The sequence below is a fragment of the Quercus lobata genome, chromosome 8, assembly GCF_001633185.2.
Source record: "Quercus lobata isolate SW786 chromosome 8, ValleyOak3.0 Primary Assembly, whole genome shotgun sequence".
NCBI lineage: Eukaryota > Viridiplantae > Streptophyta > Magnoliopsida > Fagales > Fagaceae > Quercus > Quercus lobata.
The window spans coordinates 61,544,089-61,554,393 of NC_044911.1; the positions used below are offsets into that span (position 1 = coordinate 61,544,089).

Below are 10,305 nucleotides of genomic sequence, written 5' to 3' on the forward strand. Positions count from 1 at the left end.
GATCTTGATTGTACAACTAAATTTTCTTCTATATCAAATGTTGGAGTAACATATTTGGTTGTTTAGACCCCCAACCTTATTGGACAGGATATTAATTTCACAAGAAATGACAAACATAACTAATTTTTACTTGGATTGCACGGCAAGAAACTACATTTGGGGGATACATGTTTGAGGGATTACAGAGCATTTATCTGAGTACCAACTGACCAGATGGAGAAACCAGTGTCCAGGATGTTGGACACATCTATAAATTCCATGAGTAATCAGTGTGTGATGCTCCTTATGATTAATCCTGATAAGATGTGCGAAGGCCTGACCAGCTATAATAATTGATGTTTTCCTAATGATTTAGCCAACTATAACCACTGCGAGGCCCAAGTTGCTTCCCCACCAGTGTTCCTTCAACCCAGGAAATATAAAAATTTTCAATGAAGTACTCCAACAGTGAGAAGAGCATTGCCATGATATAGTTTTTTGCTGATCAGAAGAGATTTAAGAGTAAAATTTGATGTCCCATGAATGGCAATTGCTGTGAAACAAGATTATTGCAACGAACATCTGACATAACTGTCTGTAAGCTGGGTAAGTGAAGATTTCTGTCATTTTTAGCAAATAAAAGGAATCAGTTTTTGTCTCAAATTCAATGTATTGAGATCTCTATGGCATATATAGCTATCCTCACTGAAGAACTAGATTAAGAAACTTTTTGGTGCTAACTGTAGACCTGAAAATGCTGCATGGGAATACAACATTAATATGAAAAATTGAATCTCCAAATCACCCCAAAGTCGCTTCAAGAATGAAATCTCTTGCCAAAAAGAACCGAGGATCAAACCAAGAGACCTGTGTAAGGACTAGAAAACTGTAACATGACACAGAAATGTTCCAAAAACTTCATATCAAGCAGACTAATTACAAGGTGAAATTGAAGAGAATGCGTGGGCTACCATGTGATGTACACAGAGAGCAATCAGTATGAGTGGCCTGATCTTAAAATAAAAATTAAAACACATGCAGTTCCTCATGGGAGTATGGAACGATGTCCAAAGTCCAATCACTTTAAGAGTCCTTGATGACGGGCCTTTGGTGTGCAGTGATGGGCCAGAAAAGATGGCCGACAAGTATGATTGTGTGGAGTATTGAGCCGACCCAAGGTCCAACTAGTGGCTTACGATCCACAAAGTAAGGCCATCAAGTCCTTGGACCTGGGCTTCTAGCACCGTCAAGCAAGGCAAGCTCTTGCTTCTAGAATCTACGAAACAAGAAGTTGTTTTTAATTTTTTTTCAATTTTCAAAAATCTGGTTCTTCTTTTTCGACAAGAATTCATTGTGGAAAGATGAAAATTTCTCTTTCTAAACATTAAATTAAGTGGAACTCATTCGATAAATGGTCGTTATTTATCACTTGATGTTCATTGAGATTTGAGACTTCAAAGTCATATGACTAAATTGCATCATTGATCATTCTTTTGACAATGTGTGTGCATATATATATAAAAAGTCTTTTTGCTTAGGCTGCGTTTGAATCGACTTCAAACCAATTTCGGAAATCAATTTCCGGAAAATTCTGCGTTTGGCTGTCACGGAAAACATTATTTTCTGGAAATTGATTTCCTGTTGACCGAAATTTTCAGCTTTGACCACGGAAATGAATTTCTGCCTTCATTTTCACTTCAATTCATTTTCGTGTCTTGCAAAACGCAGAGAGAGGGAGAGAAAAAACAGAAAACACAACACGAGAGCGAGAGAGAAAGAACAAAAAAAAAACAATCGAAGAAAGAACGAGCGAGAGAAAGAACGACGAGCGAGAGAAAGAACGATTTCCAGCAACCAAACCCCGATCGATCCAGCCACCCAGAGCTCCGATCCGGCCAACGAGCGAGAGAACGAACGATTTCCAGCAACCAAACCCCGATCGATCCAGCCACCCAGAGCTCCAATCCGGCCAACAAGCGAGAGAAAGAACGATTTCCAGCAACCAAACCCCGATCGATCCAGCCACCCAGAGCTCCGATCCGGCCAACCAAACACAGGAAGAGCGAGAGCCAACGATCCATGAATCGACACCGATCTACCTCACACCGGTCACGCCGAGCTCTGCCAAATTACCATCGCGCCAAACGCCGCAGACCCACGGTGAGTGACAACTCAAACTCACACCGATCCGCCACACACTCACCTCACCTCCGACCCACACGTCCGATCCACACACTCACTCACCTCCGATCCACTCACCTCACCGGTCCAGCCCATCCTCCAGATCCGATCTCTGAAATATATATATATATATATATATATATGTATATATTTATTTAGTTGTTTATTTATATAAATATTTATATAATTATTTACATGTTTTTATTTATTAATTTTTGTATTATACATTGTTTATAACCGTGTATTTGTGGGTAATGTATATCAAAATTTTGGGACTTTTCTGATTGCAGGTTATTTATTAATTTTTTCAATTATCCATTGTCGATTAAACTGTGTATTTGTGGATTATGCATATGAAATTTTGGGGCTTTTTTGATTGCAGGTTATTTATCAATTTTTTTAATTATCCATTGTTTATGAAACTGTGTATTTATGGGTGATGCATATATCAATTTTGGGGCTTTTCTGATTGCAGGTTATTCCCAATTGGTTTGTGGTCTGAATTTTTTTTTTAGAATTTTGGGGCTTGACTGGTTATGCATGATTGGTTTTTGCTGTGATTTTTATTAGAATTTGGTTAGTTGGGTTATGTGTAGAAATTTTGGGGCTTCACCCATGCTTGGTGTTATTATGTTCTTGTAGACCAATATGTGTGTGTTTAAACCTTCATTGAAGGTGCTTTGGGTATATAGGTGATTATAAATAGAATGTAATGTGATGGTATTGTGCTATATCAATGTGCAGTTATCAATGTGATGGTATTGTTATAGCGTAAATAGAATGCAATGTGATGGTTTGGATGTTATATGTTTGTGGCTGATTTTATTTATGGTGTAATCAATAGCATACTTGTTTACATAGCTCTTAAACTACAATGTTTGTGATTTTGTTAGATGAAGAAAAAAACCAAAGCTGCAATTCTTGCCTCAGTTGCATCTGTCCTCCTTGTGGGGGTTGCATTGTTAAAGAAATTACGACGTAGACGTAGAGAACTGCCTAGGGCGCCTTATGTTAACCATGCCGCCGAGAGAGAGGAATACATAAATAGTGTTTTGCATGGAAGTGAGAGACATTGTGTGAATCAACTTAGGATGAAGCCTATAGCTTTCCACCACTTATGTCACACCCTCACTGAGGGGGAGCACGTACGTCCGACTGTTCACATGTCTGTTACGGAGCAAGTGTTCATTTTCTTGCACATTATTGGTCATAATGTGAGGTTTCGTGTAATGGGTAGTCGGATCTATAGATCAACTGAGACTGTTCATAGATACTTCAAGATTGTCCTTAGGGGGGTCCTGAAATTATATAGAGCTCTAATAAGACTGCGTAGCGAAGATACACCTCCAGAGATAAGGAATAGCAGAAGGTTTTACCCATATTTTAAGGTAAATATTGCGACTTGTGTGTTTTTGTAAATTGTGAAGATTTATGTAATTTTAAACCATTATGTTTGTCGAAAATTAGGATTGTGTTGGAGCAATAGATGGTACACATGTTCGTGCATCTGTGCCACCTGAAATACAAGGAAGATTTCGTGGTCGCAAAGATGGAACCACGCAAAATGTGTTAGCTGCCATTAGTTTTGACTTAAAGTTCACTTATGTGTTGGCTGGATGGGAAGGCAGTGCACATGATTCACGTGTATTAAATGATGCATTTGCTAGGACAGGGGGATTTTCAATTCCCAATGGTATTACACGATTACTTCACCCTTTTGGTTTGTTAGTTTAATAAATATTATGTGTTTTCCTAAACATAGTAGTGATTTGGTTTTTTTTTTTTTAATATATGTAGGTAAATTTTATCTTGGTGATGCTGGGTATGGTAATAAAAATGGAATATTGTCACCGTATCGGAGTGTACGATATCACTTGAAAGAGTTTAGTGATCGTCCTCCTGAGAATGCGCAAGAATTGTTCAACCTCCGACACTCTTCATTGAGAACTACCATTGAGCGAGGGTTTGGAGTGGTGAAAAAACGTTTTCGAGTGTTGGATGCAGAACCATATTGGTCTTTCCCAACCCAAGTGAAAGTAGTGTTAGCGTGTTGTGTGGTTCATAATCACATTATGGGGGTTGAACCAAATGACCATATTATGGAAGATGCAATGAACCAAGTAGAGCTTAGTGACCACCAACAAGAAACACAATCCCATCGGGAGTCCGTCGAAGATAGTAGATCATGGAATGCTAAGAGAGATGAGATATGCCAAGCCATGTGGTCTGATTATATCAGGAGTGGAGAGTAGTACTTTATTTAGATTTCTATGATTGTAATGTGTTTTTTCTTTTTGTTTTTTTGTAAAGACAATGTATGTAATATAGACTTTTGGTGATGTAATGAAAAAGTATTTTTAGCATTACATTGTTATTTGATGGTATTACATTGTCATTTCCATAGTTAGCATGTTCCATTCTGTTGTGCACATTCATAAGCGTGGTTGTATGTGTGTTTGATTTGTTATTCATGTTCCGAGCGTAATTACTAAATGCTACTCTCACTATACTATTTTCATATGTAGTAATGTCAAAGGGCAAAGAAAAAGTTAGCGGCAGCAAGCAATTTAGGTGGCTGCCACCTATGCATGAGATGATGCTAAAGATACTTACAGAGGAGGCTGGAAAGGGCAATAAGCCCTCTAATACTTTTAGGGCCGGCTCCTTTGCTCTTGTAGCGAAGGAGATAACGGCCCATTTCGGGGTTGAGTGCCACCCTGTATTTGTGGAGAACCGGATGCGAACTCTAAGGTCCATGTGGGCAACTATTCAAGAGCTTAGAAAGAAGAGTGGATTCGGTTGGGACGAAAATCTGAAAATGATAACTTGTGACGCTAAAACATACCAAGAAGAAGTTATGGTATGGCTTCCAACTATATTTTCTTAATATAGATAATAATATATGTTTTTGCCTTTTATATGAAATTTATAGTGTCATTCTTTTTAGAATTCCATTGCTTTTATAAGGTTTTCCAAACATAACTTTCATGTCACCTTACCTATGTATTATATCTATACATATCTATGCGTTTTCATCTATCTATATGTGTATATGTGTCTGAGCTACAATTTTCTTTGGTTCTCGGTTTGGTTGCTAATAAAATGTTGGGAAAGTAAAGAAAAGATTGATACTTTCTTTTTAAGGTGATTTTTTTAATGGGTTTTTTTTCAGCTATGACTTGGGAATAATAGGAAATTAAGGACCCACTGTTTTCTTTGATCTTTCTATTTGGTTGCTAGGAAGAAGTGAATGAAAGAAAACAAAGTTTTTAACCAAAAGATTTGTGCTTGCTGTTGTGTTTTTTTTCTTTTTTTTTTTTTAATTGGGCTCTCTTAGCAGTGAAGTGTGCATAATAGTAACATAATGTATTTACTTGTTTCATCCTTATTTGAGAGTTTTTTTGCATTACTTGTTTGATTACTGAGAAAATGTAGGAAAAAGTATGGAGTATTTGCTTTAATTGTTATTGCATAGTCTTTTATATTGAATTTATGAGTGAAGTTATTATTGCATTGTTATATACGTTCTTTTCTCCCTTACAGGCACATCGGAAGCATGCCGAGTATCTGAACAAAAAAATTGAGTTTTACGATGAATTAGCGATTGTGGTGGGAAAGGACACAGCCACAGGTGGCTTTGCTAAGTCCGGAGTGGATATCGAAAATGAGCCAGATAATGGGGATAGTGCAGAGTTTGTTGCAGATAATGTGAAGGAATGTGTGGTTGAAAAGGGGAAGAATGCAAATGAATCATCCACCACTGGGTCGGGAATTTCCAAGTCCCGCAAAAGAGGGCGTGCAGCTTCTAATGCTGATGATAGTGTGTTGACTGATCTGTCTGATCAACTGAAGGAAATAGCTGTCGCTCTGAAAGAAATTAATCGGGGTCCGGTAGATTATACAACTTTGTATAATGAGGTAATGGCTATGATGACGGATGGATATAGCGAAGATATGCTCGTTACTGCCTTCGATCATCTTTGTGAGAATGAGAAGACGGCACGTGGATTTTTAGCCAAGAATGCTAGGTTGAGGAAGCTGTGGTTAGATGGTTATTTTTTCTCACAAATTTGATTTGCTTATTTCATGTTGACTGTGATGGTAGATTTAGGAATTAACTTTTGTTGTAGTATTAATATTGACCTATCAATGTATTATATATGTACTCTTTTGTATTATTGGGACGATACAATTGCCCAAATTATGTATTTGTACTGTTCAGATACCACAAATAGGTATCATTTTCGTATGCCATTGAGGTGTAATGCCAATGGTGAATGATTGATGTGGCTGTTTTTATATAAATATTATGGGTATATTCGAATGATTATGTTTGATGTTGAACCAAATGACCATAATTTTTGTATTGTTACAGATATGTATAGGGAATGCAGGTTCTTGAATTTTATCTATAAGAGCAAAATATAGCTTCAAACTAGTTATTTTTAAGCTTTAGCTCCAGCTCGATTAACACCATGGTTTTGGTGGTGTTGGTACCTATCTTCTTTGCGTTTATTGGGCTTAGGATTATGCTTCGGCTCAGCTACTTTTTCCTTAATAGCATTGATCTTCTCCAATTCCTCCAAAACTTCATTCATGGATGGACGATTTTTTGGGTCAGATTCTAGATCATTTTCCGTAAAGTATTTTCTGAACCAAACATGGGAAAACGTTTTCCGTAAAGTATTTTCCGTAAAGTATTTTCCGTAAAATATTTGGACGAACCAAACACCGGAATTAATTTTTCGTAAAACGATTTCCGTAAAATATTTGGACGAATCAAACACCGGAATTGATTTTCCGTAAAACGATTTCTGAGACAGCCAAACACCCGAATACATTTTCCTTTTCCGGAAATTAGCATTTCCGGAAAATATGTATTTTCCGGAAAACGTTTTCCAGCAACCAAACACAGCCTTAGATAAGTAAAAAGCTAGTAAGAGCTTTCGTATAATTTTGGGCAAAAATTTCTTTCTATTTTAGCATAGAAACTTACTTTTTCTATTTTACATACTTACTTTTCAAAACATCTCATATTAGATTATTTATTTTACACTACATGTTATTAAAATATTAAAATTTTTTTTTAATTGTTTCTTTTTTCTTCACACACAGTAATCATCATCAATTTTTTTTTTTCATCTTTTTTTTTTTTTTTCATCTTCTTGATACGTAAAGAAAGAACAAAAAATTAAATGTAAAATTTACACGATTACTACAGCAACCGTGTATTTTTTTCATAATTTTGCATGACTTAATGTGGATAACTTTGCATGGTTTAATGTGGCTAAGTTTTGGGCTTAGTTGACTAAACTATGATACGTTTTTTATTATGCACTTATGCCAGTACTCTCTAATTACTAAATGAACAAAGTTCAGTTACAAAATTGGTTGGAGTCTAAAGCTACAACCTTACTCAATAAAATAAATATTACTACATATTTTGAAAATCTAACCGTTAAATTGCATATTCCTTACTCTCTTAATACACGTCAAATTTTATGTCAATCAGATATTATTTACTATATAATCTATAAGCTTATATTTTATGCATAATTTTAAACTACAAATACTTGCAATTTAAACAATGCATTGATGACATAGCTATTGATCTTTAATTTTCTAGTAATTTTACAAGCATAAAGGATATAAGAAAAAGTTGTAATCTAATGGTGGATTTGTCAAACTTCACCTCCAATAAAAAAATATTAAGTAAGGCTGTAGTCTAAGGTTATAACCAATTTTGTAGCTAAACTTTGTTTTTGTTTTTGTTTTTGTTTTTGTTTTTGTTTTTTTTTTTTTTTTTTTTTTTTTTTTTTTTTTTTATACAAGATAGAATTTCTATTCTAGTTTAATTTAAGTGTATATGTGTGTGAAACTTCCTTCTGGAGACTTGAATCCAAGACCTTGCCCCTTGCACTCCATAAGTATTTATACTTGTGGAGTGACTACCGCACCAAGGGTGTGCTATGGTAAACTTTGTTCTTAATAATTCTATATTATTAGAATTCTGAAAAAATTAAGTCTTAATCTTAAAATTTTGAGAATCAATTATAAATTCTCAACAAATTCTGGTCAACAACATATTTGTTGTAACTCTAGCAATACTCCAATAAAGTGAACTGATTTCCGTTCAATTGACTAGAAGATTAATGGCATTGCAATTACCCTCGTACAGAAAATTCCTGGAGTTGTCAAGTTAGCCATACACAAACGGCATTACAATTGCCCTTGTACAGAAAATTCCTGGAGTTGTCAAGTTAGCTCTATACAAATGACTAGAAGATTAATGACGTGATGGAAACGTCCATGGAATCCAACTGGCACAAGAATTGACATTCTTTAGCATAATAGTCAATAGAGTTAAAGAAGCACGGGCTCGGCAGTTGGAGCCGGTGAGACTAGTGGGAGATGTTGATATGAGAGGTCATTCTTTTATGGTCAATGATGCTTTTTTTTTTTTTTTAATATATAAGATAGAATTCTACTCTATCCTAATCTAAGTATATATGCGTGTGAAACTCCCTCCTAAAGACTTGAACCCCGATCCTTGCCCCCCACACCCCACAAGTATTTATACTTATAGAATGATCATCGTACCAAGGGGTATGTGATTGCTAATGGTGCGCATCTTGGTACCACATAAACATAACATACGCCAGATTCAACTCCCTATCGCCTATTGGTATCAAAGTTTCAATTCCTAGTAGTAGTTTTCGTTGGGTCGAGCGGCTACTAGATTGACTTTTGAGTCCGTTTTAATAATATCAGTCTTTCAGAGTTTTAAACAGGGGCGGCGCAATGAATTAGGAGGCAGATATATATATATATATATATTTGACCAAAAAATGAAAACATCAAAATGAGGCAGATATATTTAAATGGGGTGTTTTTGTTATCACTTAAATAATACTCCTATTTAACTAGTTTTAATATCATCATTTTTTTTTTTATAACAAAACTCTTTTTTTTTTTTTTTGGTTGAAAAAATGCTAAAACTATAACAAATTTTACTACAAAAATACTTACAAACGATGTAACAATGATTTGATTAGTGACATTTTAAGAAAATAATAAACAAGTATTTGATTGAATGGTATTAGGGATATGATAAATTTTACAACATGAAGCTTACATAGAAGAGCAGCAAAATTTGTCGTGGAGTAGGGCTTATCTTATTCTGAACTAGAAGGTGATTCCGAGGTGGTGTGCAGGGCTTTGAGGTTTGCGGATTGGGGTCACTCCTCCATTGGTGAGATTGTCAAAGACACGGTGTCTATTATAGGTTCACTTAGAACCTTTTCTTTCTCTCATACTAGGCAGCAAGGCAATTGTGTAGCCCATGCTTTGGCCAAGAGAGCAATTGTTTCATTTCCTTTACTAGTCTGGATGGAGCATGTTCCACCAAACATCAGTCATTTTGTTATTTCTGATTTTCCAACAACTTAATAATATTACCCAGATTTGATTCTCAAGAAAGAAAAAAAAAAAGAAAAAAGAAAAAAAAATGATGTATCACCAATTACAAAAAGTAATTCAAAAATGCATTTAATAAGTTGTTGACCTATACAAATCAAATTAATAGTATTTTTAGCATTTTCCTATTTGAATTATTTCTTCTAATTGCTGACACGTATATTTGTAAGACTCATGTATTTAAAGTTATATTATTTTTAACATTACTCAATTCTTTTGCACTTTTTGAAAGTAAAAAAAAAAAAAAAAAAAAAAAATGTATCAGTCATTTTGTTATTTCTGATTTTCCAACAACTTAATAATATTACCCATATTTGATTCTCAAAAACAAAAAAAAAAAAAAAAAAAAGAAAGAAAAAAAGAAGAAGATGTATCACCAATTACAAAAAGTAATTCAAAAATGCATTTAATAAGTTGTCGACCTATACAAATCAAATTAATAGTATTTTTAGCATTTTCCTATTTGAATTATTTCTTGTGATTGCTGACACATAATTTGTAAGACTCATGTATTTAAAGTAATATTATTTCTAATATTACCCAATTCTTTTGCACTTTTTAAAAGTAAAAAAAAAAAAAGTAAAATTTTTTTCCTAGATCTCGAAAAAAATATTTTTTTTTCAAAAAAAATTTTTGCTCCAAAATTTGGGGGCCTTTCTCTAGTAAGGG

General features: G+C 34.7%; 1 protein-coding gene and 1 pseudogene across 1 annotated transcript; one reads left to right on the top strand and one right to left on the bottom strand.

Annotated features, from left to right (window-relative positions):
• Positions 1-97: 97 nt before the first annotated feature.
• LOC115957190 lies at positions 98-2,256 on the bottom strand (annotated as a pseudogene).
• An 827-nt stretch (positions 2,257-3,083) lies between these two features.
• LOC115955959 (putative nuclease HARBI1) lies at positions 3,084-6,027 on the top strand. The gene is made up of 4 exons (XM_031074383.1): positions 3,084-3,548; positions 3,628-3,853; positions 3,958-5,020; positions 5,704-6,027. Exons 1-3 carry the CDS (start codon positions 3,252-3,254, stop codon positions 4,410-4,412), a joined length of 978 nt encoding a protein of 325 aa, XP_030930243.1. The 5' UTR covers positions 3,084-3,251; the 3' UTR covers positions 4,413-5,020; positions 5,704-6,027.
• The last annotated feature ends 4,278 nt before the right edge of the window (positions 6,028-10,305 follow it).

Coding starts and splice junctions, on each gene's coding strand:
- LOC115955959 (XM_031074383.1), top strand. CDS start 3,252: ATGAAGCCTATAGCTTTCCACCACTTATGTCACACCCTCACTGAGGGG. Junction 3,549..3,627: donor GGTTTTACCCATATTTTAAG/GTAAATATTGCG, acceptor GTCGAAAATTAG/GATTGTGTTGGAGCAATAGA. Junction 3,854..3,957: donor GGGATTTTCAATTCCCAATG/GTATTACACGAT, acceptor TAATATATGTAG/GTAAATTTTATCTTGGTGAT.